We start from the raw sequence: 20,033 nt of genomic DNA, 5'->3' as shown, positions 1-20,033 counted from the left end.
ACAGTTCAGCCTCCTGAAGTCTTGTCTCTCAATCTTTATTCCAAACTTCCTTGATGGCTTCAGCCCATACCAGAGGATTCTCAGAATCAATCACACATGCTGAACCAAACGGTACTTTACCTAGGGCTTCTCCAAATCCTGAGTTCTTGCTAACAAGTACAGGGAGACCAGCTGATAATGCCTCTAGGCCAGTCAAGCCAAATCCCTCTGTTCTGGAAGGCATCAGTACAAGATCTACTTCGCAGAACAATCGTTTCAAATCCTCTCTGCTTTGCAGGAAGCTTCTCACTGTCAGGCGGTGAGCAGGAAGACCACACTCAAGCAGACGCTTTGCTATGTCCTCGTGCTTTCCTTCAGGTGCACCAACGAAAACAAGATGAGCATCATTCAACTCAGCGACGGCTTTGCCAGCAACATCAAAACCTTTTAACTGAAAATCTTCAGCATCTCCACGGCCAAACACTAAAATGCCGCATCGTTCTCTCTCTTCAGCAGCATGTTCAACATCCACAAATTCATTAAAGACACCAGGGGTAATGTTAAGAATGGTTTCATCTTTCTTACACCAGCGAAGATATCTGCGAAAAGTCTCGCACAACTTCGGCCCAACGCCCACAACGAAGTCAGCCTTTTCGCAAAGTTCCACTTCTACTTTGTGCTTCTTCTCGCCCGTGGAAATCGGATTTTGGTAGGACTTATACATTCCCAGTTCCTCTGGGTCTGTGTGGACAACTTGAATCCACTTACATTTGTGAGACTTCCTTATTATTTGTGCTTGGTGACCAAGCTTCACGCCATGACCAACGATGACATCAATTTGCAAATGATCTGGCGGAAAGCTAAGCCATTCTAGTTCATCGTACCCAGTCAGTCTTGTTGCCTCGACAATTTCAATGTGGTGATCACGGGCCGTTCTCTTGTCTTCTTCGCTGCATTGTGGAACAAAAAAAGAGATTTCCACCTCAGGACATTTAGCCAACTCTATGGCTAATTCTCTGTTTATGGTGGAGAGTCCGCCTTTAGTTGACCTCCATTCTGATGCTAGTATTGTTACATATAATTTGCCAGGGGATGGATATAGCTGGCCATGTTCTCGAGATTTCTGTGTCATTGCCACCCGCCGGGAGATCAGACTCCTACGAGGAAAAAAGAAGCAGACTTGTAAAAGCCATACTGTGAAGTGTCTACATGTTAAAAACATCGCCCATTTTAGCCTTTGCATCTGATTACTTCAGCCATATGGTGTCATCAAGCTTCCTCACTGCGCTAAATATAGAGATGAAGTAAGCCAAGCTTTTTCAAGACTCAACTGAGACCGATATAACAATTCCACAATTGCTGTTAGACTCACAGTAATGCAGAAATAATTTCCATCTCATTCGCGTTTGGACATCTTAATATTACAATCAAACCTGAATTAAGCGGACCTCTTAAGCGGTCCACTTGAGATTGAAAGACCATTTAAAAAGGTTTCCTACAGAACACGTTATATTATAAGTCAGAAGCCACTGTAAGGAATGTTTTATACTTTTGGGATTACGTCCGCAACTATATCGATGTAATCGCGTTCATTTGTTAGTTAAAGGAGGAGTGAAAATTGATCGACAGCTATTCAGATTATGCTGCAGTCTTCAAGTCATAAAACAGGCGAAACAATTTCAAAAAAGAGCACACAACGAACTCTGACATGAGACGGATCAAGCATGCATGGGAGGAAATCTCCGGAGCGTCTAATCAACGCGGGCCGCGGGTGGCGGGTAAGCAGCGCGGGTCGCGGGTAGGCAGCGCGGGTCGCGGGTAAGCGGTGCGGATCGCGAGTAAACAGCGCTGGTCACGCAAAAAATAATCATAAGCAAAAAACCTGAAACAAACGTTTTGATAGACCAATAAAGGATGATCTTTGGTAGACCTATCTTCAAAAACATTTGTTAAAACACCTGTTCCTTTGGCCGACTCTTGTGACCCATGTTATGTTTATAAATTAAATGACCGGGGTGGTAATCCTGATAAGCCGTCATTTGTTTTTCAGACCAGTAAGTTTAAAGCAAAATTCGCACCTAGCATGGACAGAACTGAACACCATATCTTGAGTCAAGAATTTTGTTTTTTCGACGGGAAGGTAAAGAGCTGCAAAGGTTTGGTTTCACTGACTGCTAGCGTCTATCATTCTCTAATCAGAAGACTTGTACCTCTCGCCACAATGAAATGTGAAAGTGAAGACTGTTGCTCAGTCGAGCTTTTTTAGAGCAACTTTTAACGAAGTTCTATGGAAAGAAAGTCCCAAAACAGTAAGAAGTATTTCTTAACTTTAATCTTCGTGGCCGTGTTAATGATATGGCATGGTCAAATATGGCGGGTTTGCGACGGTCAGTTGATTCTCATGCCCTGAATCGGAAAGAGTCAAGACTAGCGAATGTTATTTTCTAAGATTGCCGGAAGCGGCAGGCTCCCAGGTTAAGAAAAGAAGCCAGAAGACGTTTTAAAGCACTGTGCAATCGTCAACAAGGCCAAGGAAGACTTAGAGAATTTCAATGAAGAGGACAACGATCGAAAATATTTACACAGGTGGGTCGAATCATACCGTTACTAAGTACTCCGAAAATGAATCAAGCGGAGACCATTCACGCCAACTGGGTGAAAAGAGACCGTATGAACATGTCCCTTCTTTATACAGCTCATGCTGATGTCCGAGACAACGTGCAGCTGGAGGTAGAATATAAGGCACTTTAAAATGGCAACGGCAAGGGAGGCAGTGGTCCCTCCCTGGCAAAGACAAGACAAAGCGAAAAGAAGTCAACTAAAAAGGGCGAAAGGTCGCGGATAGAAGATCTAAGGGACGAGGATAGGGCCGGTGACTCAAACAACCCGATGGCTAGTCCTAACCCGTGCGATCGGCACAACGCAAGTGTCGACTCTAGGAGGTCTGACGAGGCAAGAGGTAGTCGTTACAGGCCGATACGAAGCAGACTATTTTTACAGAAGCTTCAAACGGCAAGCAAGAGAACGAGACAACTAAAGATAAGTCAAGTTCTTCGCAGTCGTCTCTCGAAAGGACTTTTATTGTAGTTAATTCTAAGAGTGACGGTTTCGGTTACAAAGTTCAAACTGGAAGTAATCCCTCGCGCTAATGTGAACATTTTTCAAAAACACATCATGTGGACAATGCTAGATATTAAAGAGAGCCGGAGAACAGTTATCTTCTACAGCAGTTCTCCTTAACCGACAGCGAAGTTTTGTTAGAATTGGGTAACACACCAACGGTTATCCCGGAGCAGCTCCTTTATAAAAATAAAACACCGCCCAGATCCAGGAAAAACAATAGTAGAAGATCTTTTGAGAAAACACGCGCGCCAGAAATCAGCATGCACAGATTTGGACTTAAGGAAAAAAAAAAAAAAAGAAAAGAAAAGGGGAACTGTGCCAAGATGTCGAGCATGTAGAAATCTGCAAAATGAGGGAGAGTTAACAGTTACTGTTAAAGGGTTGTGTGTCCCGTACAGTCAATATTTTGTAACGGAAACTATGTTTTATTTTTCCCCGAGCGTGCCTTGGGTCAACAGCATACCTTCTTAGACTAATTTACACCCCCCCCCCCCCCCCCACCAGCACCCGTAGTATTGTGGCTAACAAATTGTCAGTAACTGAATCCACGATAAATAAGTTAAAAGAGGATAGCTTACCAACAGAGTAGCCTCTTAACTCGAACTTGTTAACTCCAAACTTGGTTGCAATTAACCAAGTTACCTTTGTTTGTCCAGTTTTTGAAACGTTAATCGGGCAAACACCAAACAAGCTCACGAATCCACGACATTTCCATTTCGTTGGGTCGGCTTGTTTTCAAAGAAGCTTTCTCAGAAGGATCCTTAATTTTCATTCAACGTTTGCGTTAAGGTTACAGTATACCTTCAGGGGTGTCTCGCGCGCAAGCGATGTAGCGCGTGCAGTTTAAGCTTTAGATACCTAAACCCCTATATCAAATTAAAGCTTATGGAGCTGGCTATCAAACTATGCCAAGAATTTTGAAAGAAAGTGAATTGTCGAATTTTTCACGACCACTAAATGCGAGCGCCCGAATCACCTCTCGAAAGCTACAAGTCAAAGCGAATTTGTTTTTCGCCAATTTAATTTTTTCCTCGGTTTCAGGGCCCAAAGCGCTTAAAAACCGTGTGTGCGTTTTGGCATATTCGATTGCAGTAAAAAGTTACAGAACATTTTCGAAATAGGATTAAAAAAATGTGCAGTGATCGTACAAAAATCGCTCTCGAAGAAAAAGTATTTCGAAATTAACAATTCCCAGACACGCTTTTGTAGTTTATATGTTAAACTAGCCACTGTCCAAATTTAAGAGCAATTGAACAAATTCCCTTTGAGTTATAACTCTTTAAAGTGTCTGCTTCAAGTGAAAAAATTTATTCGAGAAAACAGCGCTAAGAAAAATTTTCTGCTTCGCAAACAAAGTCCGCCCACAAACGCCTTCAACTGGGTTCTCAGATAACTAAGCCAATCAGTGAAGGGAAACTTTACTACCGTTAACCTCCTGGTGAAATGTACGCGCGAAACTCTTGTGTTTCGCAATGCGCTCAAGGAACCGAAGGCAGAGGGATAATTTTTCTGTAGCTCGGTTTTTCTTGAAGCTGGTCTGGCAAAATGGGGAAGACTAAAAAGGATACGAACGCTAGAGTGGCTGAGCGAAGGAAACAAACAAAAGACAGCGCGGAGAGAAACTGTGTGTGGGCAACTGTGCATGGATAATATTTCAAATGGTCTCAATGAGTCCGACGATTCGTCGATATCGGACTCATCAGAAGAGTCTCTGTCAGCATCCCTGTTATTGCTGTCAAGTTCCGAAATTTTTACAGAACCTTTCTTTTCTCTTACCACGAATATTTGCCCGCCTTATACGATAACTATAGCTTTATCCGCGTGGTGAACTTTCGCTTCTTCACTCATTGATGTATTTTCATTCGTTCTTCGCTGTTTTCGCTCTTTCGAACCGGTCCATGGTTTAAACGTGGTCTATGTTTACTTATAACTTAATAGAGACACGCCTAATATCAAAAATGCTGGGTAGTTGGAACAACAATGTTGATCAACTGAGTAGTCAATTCGTGACATCCATATAGGTAATTCCCGCGAAAATCGTCTCGGTTGATTGCATACGCGCCATAGGGCTGTCAATCAAGAGGTAAACTTTTACTTCCGGTGAAAACGTAAAACCGCCATTTCTCCGCCAATATTTAGGCTTTTTCAAAAATTTTTTTCAGAAATTAGAGATTATTCTTCGACCACTATTTTGACCCAAAAATCCAAATTTGAAGAAAATTGTCAACCCGAAGGTATACTGTAACCTTAAACACGACGCGTGACTGTATTTTACAACTGAAAGGAAGGTCTTCTAAACCAAGGCAATTAGAGCTAGATTTCAGCCGGGCTAATTATTTTGCACATCATTGGGTAGTTTAGTAATAAATACTTTGATTTATTGTCATTCATTTTAGTCTGATGAATAGTTCAGCCGATGGGACATCCTGAGAACGTTTGACCTTCGTAGCAGTGTTTTTTGGTTTGTGAGAGAGCGCAAAGGGCTTTGGATAGAAAACACGTCTACGTACGCTAGGAAACGCTTAATTTTAACCGTTTCTACACCAGAGGGCGAGTTACAAGCATGACCCGCAAACTGTCCTATTAGTGCTCAAACGGGGTTATTGATAACCAATCACGTACCAGAATTTTGTTATAGTTTTCATTACACGGGAAATATCGAGAAAATCTGGTTTACGGATACGGCTTTCTTTCAGATACGAGTTGAAACAGCAAGGCGACGTCTTACTCAAAACATTCATTTCTAGTTTCTCAATACGATCAAAGCGTAGGAAGGCGAATTTTACTACGAAAATGTACTTAACTCACGACATCTCATTAACCGATCTTTTCGAGCCGTTGCTAAGGAAAATTTATTCTCATATAACCTCATCATTTTTAGTTACTTCAGAGTTATTTCATGTGTTTTAAAGTGCACCTAACCCCAAAATGTTTTTTTCGCTAAAACAAATCTAGACTTTATTTGAAGCATTTGGGCGAAGAAATTTTTGAATTTGGTTGAATCCTCGATTTTCTATGCCCTTTCAAAGTCGCGATTAAGTGTTTCACGACCGCGTTTTAGGGAGTCTGGGGTGGCGGTACCTGATGACGTCTACCCAGGAACCAAACACAATAGCGCCTCAGTCAACTCTCTGTATTTGCTCGAGAAAATAGAACGCAAAACTAATCGTTCCGATGTATTTTGGGACTAAAACGTCCAAGTTTTGTCTCAGAATCATTTCTTTTTCGTCACTGGAGTCAGAGTTAAGTTTCGATTCGGAAGGCTCCGAAATAAACTTCGATCGAGCACGTTCGACAATTGTGAACTCACTGCTTAGAGCTTTGAGAGCAATTTACAATATTTCAAGCGACGACGGGGAAGACGTCTTTGCGGACGAGCTGCTTGTATATTAGGAATGGAAAGCTAGATACGAAGTGGAGGAGCAGGCAAACGAAAAGCAGGAAAGAAAACTCAAGGACTGCTTTGGATGATAATTTCGTCAACTAAACATAAGATTCCCACGCGTGTTTATAGCCCGTTTACATTTGTCCTTACCGAGAATGTATTTTGTCAAGGTTCTGTTAAATCCAGTTTGTGTTTTACTTTCAGTTGAATGCTTCATGTTTATAAGAACGACGTACGTGTTGCAGTTTTCGAGACTTGATGACCTCCAAAACATTGGCTTCGATCGATTGAAAATCGTATTGTTTGGACCTGTATTTTTGAAGCTGCGGGAAGCAAGGCGGAAGGAAACATTTCATACAATTACCGATTTCACATTGTCACACGTTTTAAGTCGTAACTCCAAATAACCAATGTAAATTGTTCTCAAAGTTTGCAGTGAAATTCGTCGGATAAGCGAAAAGGATGTGTTCCCTAAGCGGTCCGCAGATAATGTTACGCGGTCATATTTTCGACGCTATTGCACAGAATCTTTGTCGCACTGCTGATTTCCAAACCTTCGAAAGACTCTGTGAGTCTAACAATTTTGTTATCATGTAATTCTAGAGGATTAATCTTCGACTTTCATCTAAATCGAAAGAGAAATAAGTGTTGGTTAGCGGCGTACAGTTGCGATCTATTTACATATCAGTATAACGCTTCTTGATCATGACCGGATCACACAACTTTGCCGGTTATGTTATAAATACTGCGGGATTGGAAGATATAGGTTGTAGGTAGTATTTCTACAAATTTCTGGTTAGCTTTAAGCAGAAAATTTATGAAAATAGCGTTCGAAAGTCTGCGGAACAAATTCCAGTGAGAGTTCTTCAATGATTCTCACAGATTCAGTTCGCTTGTTTCGGTTCGACAAAATCAACCATCGTTTACGTCCTTATTGCACCATTAGCCGATCATCGTCAGTAAATTGTACAGTATATCTTTCTTTAAATCTTTAAATATTGCTGCAACAGCCGATAGCACCTCTGGAAGGCGTTTTCTGCGCACTTTTCGAATGTGTATTGCACCATCCTGAAGGAAATGAGAGGAAATGAGATATCCAACCTTCCTGGGTAGACGTCACAAGAGCCGCTGGACCCATTCTCCTCAAACTCGGTCGTGAAACAAAATGGCGGTGTTTTGGAGCTATTTTCGAGATTTCGTCGTGGCACAGAAAATCGAGGATTTAACGGAATTCAAAAATTCTTTCGCACAACTATTTCAAATAATAAGTAGATTCGTTCTAGCGAAAAAAAATTTTTGGGGTTAGGTGCACTTTAACTTTTTCATGATCAGTAACACTAGTGATGACGTCATTAGGCCACGCCCATGGTCATGTGACTAATACTGAAAAAACGCAAAGGCTCCCAGGCAAATTACTTTATCGGGATTTTTTTCATTGATTTAATATTTTAATTTAAATCCTCATTACGCTATGCATAGATTTTGTTTCATTTTTGAAAGGTCAGATTTTGAGGGAATTTTAAAATATTAAAATATTCGTAATTTTCTGGAAAAAGCATGATTTTGAAAAAGGAATGCATAGCTATCTTTCCAACGTTGGCGTTAAAGGAGCTACGTCACGAACCGCGCATGTGCGAAATTTGGCTCCGTTCTCGTTGAGATTCAAATGCATCCGCCATCTTGAATTTATCGGAGTTGTTAAATTTTGCGCGAATTTAGCCGTTCTTGGTTAAAATTATTACGTCTTTTTGTCGCGTGTGTGGATTTCTTCTCGTCGATCTACTTATTTTATCGCAGAGGCAAAATTATGGACGCAGAAGAGGCAAGAAAGGCTACGGTGCTGAGTTTCCTTCGACTCCATTACGTGACAGATTTAAATGTGTGAACTGTTTCGTAGTTTCTGGGAATATGCTCCAACGCAACGTCCATTTTCTCTTTCTTCTGTTGTTATCCTCTTAGGAAAATCGCATCTCCTGTTCGTGCGAAAGCGCTTGTTCCACGAAATAGAAAACAAATGCAAATCGTGGCTGCCCTTGCAAGATGTGGAAGTGAGTGCATGTGTGGTTCGACAGCAAATCCGTGTCGAAAACACGGTGAGATTCCTTATTTATGCACTTAGCTTTGATGTAACATAGTTTGTAAGTAGGTATTGAAGGCTGCACGCGAATGGAACGACTAGATTTCTGGCTATTTTTGGTTCTGTTTGTGTTCAAGTCTTCATATGTACACATGTTCATGTGTACAGCATGTCTTTTTCATTCAGGCCAAACATTTCACTAAGCATAGAGCAGTTTCGAGTTTTTGCAGTTTGAATTGTCTTTTCCTTGAGCTGAGAACGTTTCTAGGAGAGTTTGGTTTTTCATATACAAAGTACAACAGCTTTGACATGACTCTTTTTTTCATATCAAGGCTGGTGCAAGTATAGCTTCATTTGTGGCTGAAAAACACAGCCATACCAGACTGACAACAGGCCAAGTCAAGAGCAGGAGAGGATAAAATAAAATGGAGGCGTAAGGGTCTGCTTGTATAGAAATATGTTTTTATTTGTTATTATTCCAAGAACAAAGATATGCCTAAATATGGAAAAGACCACAAAAATCAAAGCTTGAACACCAATGCAAATGCATTAAGTTTAGCAAGGCAAGATTTGTTTTGTTACTACACTCGATTTTTTTTATTTCTAGGCCCACTTGAATGGGCAAAAACTCTGTGCTTGCTAGCAAGCTGTCAAACTTGAATCTTTGACACAGTTGTTGGCTCTACCTAAAATAAATCAATTACAACACTTAATTTTGTCAGGCCAGCACAAAATACTTTACAGTACTGTACTTTATTGGTGATTACCTCCATAATGTTCTTTTAGGAATTCATTCAAATGCTTGACGAAGCAATGTGTGCAAGCTGTGCACGAGAAGCCTGCCTAGAAGAATTGACAATTTAGATGAGATTATCAGTGAAAGCGACATTCTCAACCCTCCCCTGGTACATCCACAGAAGGACAGATGACAAGTGTGGATGGAATGCCTAACCCTGCACCTCCTTCTAGCAACTCGGCAATACCATGGTGCAAGTGTGGCATGTACCAAATTATGCTACAAGAAATAGACTGTGATGACAATAGCATGCATGTCTTCATGAACGCAGACTATTGGCAAAATGTTCTCCATAGACACGGTTATCTGGGGAGGAAACAAGGTGTGCCCTTCCTGTGTAGTAACAGTTATCCATTGGCAATATCCCTCACACTGGAGTTTATTTGGGATTCAGGGCTGATTAAACCAAAACAAATGCTAGTAACAAGTTCTTTCCCCCTGAAGAAAAGCCTACAAAGAAAGCACTATTTTATAGTAATAGTGGAAGAGGCATTTGTTTTGTTAATTTAAATCACCTCCACACCTTGTTTTCATCTTTATCATTGCACATTCATGGTGGGTGTTGGTTCATTATGCCGAAATAAAATGCATGCTCAATACATGGTTCTGAGCTGAAAATTCACCAACAGCTAGTTCATGAATTTGTTCCTTTTATAACAAGGCCAATGTTTATTACTGGAAAAAAAAATCAATACAGAAAAAAGATCAATAAATTCAAGGTATAGACAGAAAAAAGATCAATAAAACAAGGTATAGACCAGAAGAGCACACTGGGATTTTTAATGAGCCAGATTTTCAAGCTACATCTCTAGGCAGGCTTGTGCAATTTTAAAAATATTTCCCTACAACTGATGGCAGTGCCAAAACCCAAAAGAAAACCACTGAAATGAAACTCCTCACAACTGTCAACAGCCAACTGTAACCTGAGTGTTATTCAGGCTAACCAAGGTTTTATAGAGCTAACCTGAGTGCTATCTTGTTGTTACATTTTGTTTGCAGGGCTGCAAATAACAGTCGGTCATCAGTCATTGGCCGACCAAAATTTGCTCATGTCCAACGAAATCCCAACTGTGGGTGGACATGATGTCTTGACAATTTTTTATCGTAAATTACTTTACAGTAAGGGCGAATAAAGATCTACTGTTAGTAAATCTTACTTTTTTGGTGATGCTCGACCACAATTTGTTTTGTCTGACCAAGATGGTGTTTTAGTAAGACATATGTCCTTTCAAGAGAAAAAAATTATTTGTAGCCCTGGTTTGGTTATTTTGTTTCTGGTTTTAGTACCTGACCTATGCAATTTTTCCATTTTTGCTAGCAATGTTTCATAATATCCAGTAGTTCCAAAAGACTTTGCTTTCATCAAACACCCTGGGACATACTGTATTCAATAACTAGTCATGGTCAGCACAGTCACCAAATAGTAATCAATAAATTTTATTGACTATATACATGTACTTTAGTGGAGATGTAATTTATTTTAGTGTGGGAGAGAAGTAAAAATTGGTTTGATCATGTCATTGAAATGAAAGATTATTGGTACACATTGTAAAAAATAAACACTTCGTATGTTTGAGGACAATTTGGATTTTAAGCATCTACACTGTATTAGAAAAAAAAAATTGACAGTATTGAAAGACAACTGTTCCCATGGAGATGTTCTAAAAGAGGCCATATCTTGTAAACAGGACTTCCTTATATGTTCAATAAGATGCTGATATGCCTGTAATATCAACATTGGTAGAACTTGCTGTAACATCAGTATCCTCTCTGCAACAAAGACATTGAGCACAACACATATTAATCATACAATCAGTAAAAATATGCATAAGTCAAGCCTTGGAGCTGATGGCTCATAGCTGCCAGAGCTTATCCTGGTTTCTGTAGCATGAAGAGGCTAGGAGTATTTCTAATCCTCCTGGATGGTATGCCAGTCCATTGCAGGTCACCCCCCCCCCATCCCACCTCCCCCCATCCCCCCTCCCCCCGCAATTTGTTAGGTTTCCCCAACAATTCACTGGTACCCATTTATACTCCTGAGTGGAGAGAGGCACTGTGAGAGTTAAGTGTCTTGCCCAAGAACACAACACCATGTCCCCAGCCAGGGCTCGAACCCAAACCCCTCGCTCCAGGGACAAGTGCACTAACCATACATGCATACATATACTCTATTGGCTCAGCCGCATAAGATAGTCAATGTTTGAATGCAACAAACAAAACAGTAACAAATATATATATAAAAAAAAAACTATCAAAATGAATGCAAAGTCACGCCAAATTAAATTTTGAGCATTACTGAAAAGGATGCAGAGCACAAAGGGAATTTTGTATATTTGGATAATAGATGTAACATGTGGAGGGCAGGATGACTGAAAAAACATCAGTTACTTGAGTGGGCCTTTATGATTACGGCTGATCATTCACCCTTACAACAACAGAGCCGAGAGTCCTGATGATGCACTAATTACCACACTTGTAAAACATACAGAATAGCGAGGCATACTAAATGTAAGTGGCATATTATTTTGTTTTGAAAGCGGAAATTTCACTTGTAGAAAAATCTAGCTCATATGCCCAGTTAGAGTACATTAAAATAAGTAAACAGGTTGTATTGACTTCGAAGGAAACATATAAGACGAAAATGGCGAAATGAATTAAATGAAACGACTACACTTAGTTATTGCTCCTCTAATTAAAGTCAAAGTTGCGTGTGGCAACTTGTTTACAGTTGTACATATCAGCTCACCTTCAACATGGCGCCGTCATTTTACGGAAGAGCTATCTTTCAGTATCTTCTCTCGTCTTGTATTTTCCTCTACTGACTTAGCTTCCTATATGTGAGAGGCAAAAGAATAGGAAACATGTAAAATGACCAGATAAACGGTATAAACAAAGTGGCAAACTGCATGTGAAAGATAAACGAAAGGTACTTGCCTTCGTCGTTCCAGGGAAAGAAGGTGGCCAGCAAACGCTTAATCACTCCGATATTCGCCATAAATCATCGCAAATACTGACGAAGAATAAAAGCGGCAGTCTAGCAAAATCCTTCGATGGCCTTTTTACCAAAACGTTACTCCCTCAGAAACGGAAGTGTAAATCCTCTTCCGACCACTTGCAGATCGCCGACCACCTCAAGAAGACATCACACTGCATCACAACATCCACGGAAATTCACTCACAAAACATTGAACCCGAGCCAAAATCTACATGTAAATACTCTACAACAATCAATTGACTTATAACCGCTATCAAAAGAATAGACCACTCAAGGATGACAGAGATAGTTTTCGATAAAGTTACGAATATGTCCTCGCCGATGACTTTGAAAGTTTGAGGCTAAAACTTTCAAACTTTTTCGTGACTGCACGCGCATGCGCGACCGTGACCTAGCTCCTTTAATCAAAATCTGTCGAAAAAGGCTGGATTTAATGAAAAACCCCCTTTCCTTTAGCATTTAAAGAAACCAGAAGTGCGCCCGATATATATTGAAGGTTACCCTATCAGCGCGTGCGCAATTTACACTACCAGCGCACTTCGGTAAGATCCAGCAAAGCCACACGGATTTTTTCTCTTTCTATTGCTCTTGTTTTTCTGTCTTTTTCTTGTTTTGTCTTTGCTCGTACTTTTTTTACTTTGCATTGTGTGAAACACAAAGAAAAACAACTAAAATGTAAGCCAATTTGCAAGTTATTGAGTTGTTTTTATTTTCTGTGCTCAGGCTGACGTAAGTGACCGGAAGTGAAATTTCACCTCCTTAGTAACACGCGCGAGCGCCCGCATTGCTAAGGAGGGGAAATTTCACTTCCGGTCGCTTACGTCAGCCTGAGCACAGAAAATAAAAACAACCCAAAAACTTGTAAATTCCCACACACTTTAGATGTTTTTCTTTGTGTTTCGCAAAATGCAAAGTAAAAAAAAAGTACAAGCAAAGACAAAACAAGAGAAAGACAGAAAAACAAGAGCAATAGAAAGAGAAAAACTAACTTCGTGTGGCTTTGTTTGATCTTACCGGAGTGCGCTGGTAGTGTAAATTGCACGCGCACTGATAGGGTAACTTCCGATAGATATCGGGCACACTTCCGTTTTCTTTGAATGCTAAAGGAAATGCGGGTTTTGATTAAATCCAGCTTTTTTCGACGAATTTCGATTAAAGCCAACGTTGGCCACATAGCTATGCATTCCTTTTTCGAAATCATGCTTTTTTCAGAAAATTACGAATTTTTCAATATTTTGAAATGCTCTCAAATTGTGACCTTTTAGAAATGAACCAAAATCGATGCAGAGCTCAGTGAGGATTTAAATTAAAGTATTAAATCAATGAAAAAAATCCAGAGAAAGTAATTTGCCTGGGAGCCTTTGCATTTTCTCTGTATTAGTCACATGACCACGGACGTGGCCTGATGACGTCATCACTAGTGTTACTGATCATAAAAAAGTTGAAACACATGAAATAACTCTGAACTAACTGAAAATGATGAGGTTTTATGAGACTAAATTTTCCTTAGCAACGGCTCGAAAAGATCGGTTAATGGGCCCTTAAGACACTGCCTTAGTTAACCCGCACCAATTTACCCACGACCCGAGCTGTTCAGTGGACGTGATACTCGGCTCAAGTATATGAATTCCATGGTAATAGATGTCCAACAGTAGCATTCCGAGTATTACGTCCACTGAACATATAGGGCCGAACCCACACACGACCGCTCTCATGTGGCTTTAATAGCTCAGTTGGTAGAGCATTGCACCAGTAACGCAAAGGTCGTGGGTTGGAATCCCGTTCAGAACCTGAAATTTTTTCAGGTCATTTTTCCAGTAGTGTTATGGCTGCATTCGCATCACTCATTCTTTCGAAATGTCGTCAAGTTAAGAGAACTGCCCCACGAGGAAATCAAATAGTCTAATATTATCATTGATGTTTTACAAAGCCATAAATTTGCAGAGCTAAATTACGTATCCAGGTTTTAGTCCTTTTAATACTGAGAATTACAACAAACCTGCATTCACGGAGACCAAAGGAAGAGAAGATGGATAGTTAAAGGCTGCAAGCACTTCGCACACTGCCATGTCATGTTCAAAATGAAAGAGGAGTCAGATGGTGTACAGGCCTGTGAAAATGGGCGGATGACATCATCTCAAGATTTCTGTCTTCTTGGCAACAATAACCCAATATTTCTCTGGCTATCCGGTCACCGCCAAACTAAGACACACTATGTAACGCTAGGAGCCCAAAATTTAATCCTCTCTTCTCTCAATGTATAAAACATTTTCATCTTATTAAGATGGGTATCACAAAGAGCCAATTAAAAAACAACGTCTAATGCGCGTTTTCCGAAAATAAGCAAACAATTGTAACTGACAAAAATAAATTGTTAATTGTTAATTATTAATGTCTTACCCATTTATATCAACAATGGGCGCATCAGGCCAAATCGGATTGCACTCGCCAAAATACCGCCAATTGTAAAAAATTATTTAGTTAACGTAGCGTTACAGTCACATTACACTTGGTTTTGTAGTTTGATATCAGATGAGAGATGGTCAGAGGAGAAATAATATATTTGGAGTAAATGGTCTTAGATCTTAAAAATATCAAATTTTCAGCTGATCGCTTTCATCATTTTCCGCCTCCATGCTGCAATTGCGCAAAAGCGTGACACCAGACAGCGAAATAAAGGGCTTATTGTCTTATCTGGCAGATAAGATGAGAGGAGTCATGCTATATCAAAGGCTATGGAATAATTTACCTTAGTGATCGTTTTCTCTGGGCTTTAAATTGAGCAGTATGAAATTGGTCTGTACTTAGTTTCACTTTGGATAACTTTTAAGAACTTTGATATAACTTCGTCTTCTCAAGTTTATAAGTCATGAATTTTATCATTTGGAATGTGTTCAAGAAAAAAAGACTGATTGTTTATACAAAGTATCATTTACATAAAATTGCGATCATATTTCTACGACTCTAAGTAAAAGTTCACCACATTAACTTGTAAAGAACTTACAAGATTTTTTCTTGTGTTTCATCTATTCTTAAGGACATTACAATCACATGTTTGAATAACTGTTATTGTAGCAGAATTACTGCGTTCCACCCTGAACAAAGCGGTTTTTTCTGCTTGAAATGATCAGACGCATTCCGCCGACGCCACGCTCAAAAAACACCTAATTAACAGTTCTTACAACGATGAATTCATGTCACTGGCATAAAATAACATCAGCGACGGAAGAATGAATCCCAAAAGGGTTTCTTTTGCGGTCAAACATGCTGATTATAGATTCTGCTGATTTCGATGAGTAACAGACGTATAAATGATCAATGAAACGGGTAACAGAACTGATAAACAAACTGTAGCGAGTTTCCCATACCTTGCCGTGACAACGGAATATTAAAGACGTTAGACGCAATATCCATAACTATCAGAGACTGTTTTAAAATTGAGCTTCACTCAAAAGAATATATTTCAACTCAGCATCTGAGAGCCATCTTTAGATGGTTCTAAAGCAATCTGGCTTCCTTCGCTCGTACTTAAGAGTCTGATTTACAGCGACAGCCAAACATAACCGCTGTAATACACACTGTATACTGGCTACTACGGAGCGCTCAAGCTTTCTGCATTGAGCGGGAGACTCGATCAGACAAACGAGTACAGCACAGCTTTGCTGTTTTCAGTGAAACGTCGTCAAGTTAAGAGATCCACTAGGCGAGGAAACCGAACAGTGTAGTATTGTCACTGATGTATTAAAAAGCCATAAGTAAATATTACATATCCAGGTTACAGTCCTTTTAATACTGAGATTTACAACAAACCTGCATTCACGGAGAACCAAGGAAGAGAAGACAGCAAGTTGAAAGCTGCAAGCACCACACCGTCATGTTGGTTCAAAGTCTTCAAACTGAAAGAGGAAGTTAGAAGGGCGGATGACGTCATCTCAAGATCTCGGTCCTCTTGGCAACAAGAGGTGTCATGCAACTTTGCTCTAGCTATTCGTCACCGCATCGCAAAATTAGAAACACTGTGTAACGCTAGGAACCCAAAATTTAATCCTCTCTTCTCTCAATGAATATAAACATTTTTATCTTATTAAATTAGTGGAAAATTAGTGGAGAAGGGCGCTATATAAATGTATATTTATTTATTTTATTTATTTATTTATTAAGATGGATTGGTCCACACGTTTTAGCTATCCAAAACCAGCTCGCCCTCCTCCCTACCCTTCAAAAGTTCTTACCCTCCGAAGTAGCTTACTACATGCCATTAGGGACAGCGCGTCTCCCAACCCCAAAATGCTTTGGGAACGAAAGAATATCGAGATCGAAATGTATTATGGACCAAAATATAACAAGACAGCGGGAACCTGGTCTCTAACATTAGTAGCGCCTGGTTAATTTTATCATTTTTAGCGGGAAAGGTAAATCCTGAATAAAATTTTTCACTTGAATTGCTCCAAGCATTGTTCAATATTTACGTATAGAATGATCTTGCAAAGTTGAGCCTTCGACAGGGCAAACCCAGTGCTTACAATACTGAGATGAGGTGGTTTTCGAAAGCTTTTCGCCAGCCCAAAACTCGGCGAGAAATTTCCTCGGAAGCGATCGACGAATTCAAAGCCATGATCTGGGACACTACAGTGTGGGGCCCAGTTCTCGGCCGGGCCCAGTTCTCGGCCACTTTTTGTTCAGCGTTCGTCCTGCCCAGTTTTTCTGTGAGCACGTCGAGGTGACACGAAGGTAGGTGAATCTGGTTTCCCCGAAAACGTGTTTGTTTACGGCTACTCGAATTACATGGTTTAATTCAAGTTTATATTTTGTCCGTCTAGAAAGCCCAAATGAGCCAATTCTTGGCATAAAGGACGTAGAGTGATAAAGCTATCTGTTAAATATAAACTTTTCCTGGCCTGTTTAATTCTTTGACCTAAATTCACTCCTCAATATTTCCTTCGTCCTTTTGGGTATTTGCCTATTCTCGGCCACCCTGTTCGCCTTCAACACTAAAAGCGCTCATAGTTCTGTGTGGAGTATTCGTGTCAAGTCAGTTGTAAAAATAAAGCTGTAATGGGGCGGCATGCTGAAAACTATGAGCTCTGACTTAACCCAACTCTTTTTTAGCCTCGCTTGACTGCACTTAAGAGAAAAACTAGGCGTGAAAGAAACTTCCTTTTCTAACATGAAACAAAGCTCTTTAAGGATAATTTGTGATCGAAATATCAAAACACAAGCCTTATAAGTGATTTAACAACAAAAAAATGGTAATAAAGCGTTGTTTATTCTGAGGAATCGCGCCCACTCTTTTGTGGCCGAGAACTGGGCCTGCTGGCCGATAATTGGGACCACGAACGAAGCCTCCATTTTCGTTATTACTCGGGAGAAAACAGCGTTGAGCAGTCGATAGCTCTACATGTGTAAACTGAATGCTGAAGCTAGCTGTGCGTGAAATTTTAAGTCCTTACGGCTATTCCAAGGTAAGAAAGACAAGTTTACGTTTTTTGTGGCCGAGAACTGGGCCCCATACTGTATTGTCTCAGATCATGGCTTTGAATTTGTCGATCGCTTCCGAGGAAATTTCTCGCCGAGTTTTGGGCTGGCGAAAAGCTTTCGAAAACCACCTCATCTCAGTATTGTAAGCACTGGGTTTGCCCTGTCGACGGCTCAACTTTGCAAGATCATTCTATACGTAAATATTGAACAATGCTTGGAGCAATTCAAATGAAAATTTTTATTCAGGATTTACCTTTCCCGCTAAAAATGATAAAATTAACCAGGCGCTACTAATGTTAGAGACCAGGTTCCCGCTGTCTTGTTATATTTTGGTCCATAATACATTTCGATCTCGATATTCTTTCGTTCCCAAAGCATTTTGGGGTTGGGAGACGCGCTGTCCCTAATGGCATGTAGTAAGCTACTTCGGAGGGTAAGAACTTTTGAAGGGTAGGGAGGAGGGCGAGCTGGTTTTGGATAGCTAAAACGTGTGGACCAATCCATCTTAATAAATAAATAAATAAAATAAATAAATATACATTTATATAGCGCCATTTTCCACTAATTTTCCACTAATTTAATAAGATAAAAATGTTTATATCCATTGAGAGAAGAGAGGATTAAATTTTGGGTTCCTAGCGTTACACAGTGTTTCTAATTTTGCGATGCGGTGACGAATAGCTAGAGAAATGTTGCATGACACCTCTTGTTGCCAAGAGGACCGAAATCTTGAGATGACGTCATCCGCCCTTCTAACTTCCTCTTTCAGTTTGAAGACTTTGAACCAACATGACGGTGTGGCGCTTGCAGCTTTCAACTTGCTGTCTTCTCTTCCTTGGTTCTCCGTGAATGCAGGTTTGTTGTAAATCTCAGTATTAAAAGGACTGTAACCTGGATATGTAATATTTACTTATGGCTTTTTAATACATCAGTGACAATACTACACTGTTCGGTTTCCTCGCCTAGTGGATCTCTTAACTTGACGACGTTTCACTGAAAACAGCAAAGCTGTGCTGTACTCGTTTGTCTGATCGAGTCTCCCGCTCAATGCGGAAAGCTTGAGCTCTCCATAGTAGCCAGTATACAGTGTGTATTACAGCGGTTATGTTTGACTGTCGCTGTAAATCAGACTCTTAAGTACGAGCGAAGGAAGCCAGATTGCTTTAGAACCATCTAAAGATGGCTCTCAGATGCTGAGTTGAAATATATTCTTTTGAGTGAAGCTCAATTTTAAAACAGTCTCTGATAGCTATGGATATTGCATCTAACGTCTTTAATATTCCGTTGTCACGGCAAGGTATGGGAAACTCGCTACAGTTTGTTTATCAGTTCTGTTACCCGTTTCATTGATCATTTATACGTCTGTTACTCATCGAAATCAGCAGAATCTATAATCAGCATGTTTGACCGCAAGAGAAACCCTTTTGGGATTCATTCTTCCGTCGCTGATGTTATTTTATACCAGTGACATGAATTCATCGTTGTAAGAACTGTTAATTAGGTGTTTTTTGAGCGTGGCGTCGGCGGAATGCGTCTGATCATTTCAAGCAGAAAAAACCGCTTTGTTCAGGGTGGAACGCAGTAATTCTGCTAGAATAACAGTTATTCAAACATGTGATTGTTATGTCCTTAAGAATAGATGAAACACAAGAAAAAATCTTTTAAGTTCTTTACAAGTTAATGCAGTGAACTTTTACTTAGAATCGTAGAAATACGATCGCAATTTTATGTAAATGATACTTTGTATAAACAATGAGACTTTTTTTCTTGAACACATTCCAAATGATAAAATTCATGACTTATAAACTTGAGAAGACGAAGTTATATCAAAGTTCTTAAAAGTTATCCAAAGTGAAACTAAGTACAGACCAATTTCATACTGCTCAATTTAAAGCCCAGAGAAAACGATCACTAAGGTAAATTATTCCATAGCCTTTGATATAGCATGACTCCTCTAATCTAATCTGCCAGATAAGACAATAAGCCCTTTATTTCGCTGTCTGGTGTCATGCTATTGCACAATTGCAGCATGGAGGCGGAAAATGATGAAAGCGATCAGCTGAAAATTTGATATTTTTAAGACCTAAGACCATTTACTCCAAATATATTATTTCTCTTCGGGCCATCTCTCATCTGATATCAAACTACAAAACCAAGTGTAATGTGACTGTAACGCTACGTAAACTAAATAATTTTTTAC

General features: G+C 39.9%; 1 protein-coding gene across 1 annotated transcript; it reads right to left on the bottom strand.

The window, feature by feature from the left end:
- Positions 1–28: 28 nt before the first annotated feature.
- On the bottom strand, positions 29–14,748 carry LOC145492834 (D-inositol 3-phosphate glycosyltransferase-like). The gene is made up of 2 exons (XM_081472212.1): positions 14,355–14,748; positions 29–1,136 (listed from the first exon to the last, which is right to left on the bottom strand). Exon 2 carries the CDS (start codon positions 1,109–1,111, stop codon positions 29–31), a length of 1,083 nt encoding a protein of 360 aa, XP_081328338.1. The 5' UTR covers positions 1,112–1,136; positions 14,355–14,748.
- Positions 14,749–20,033: the final 5,285 nt, after the last annotated feature.

Source organism: Orbicella franksi, chromosome 7 (genome assembly GCF_964199315.1).
Source record: "Orbicella franksi chromosome 7, jaOrbFran1.1, whole genome shotgun sequence".
Classification (NCBI taxonomy): domain Eukaryota; kingdom Metazoa; phylum Cnidaria; class Anthozoa; order Scleractinia; family Merulinidae; genus Orbicella; species Orbicella franksi.
The sequence above is the reverse complement of the archived record's forward strand: the minus strand, read 5'-3'. Positions and strand labels throughout refer to the sequence as shown.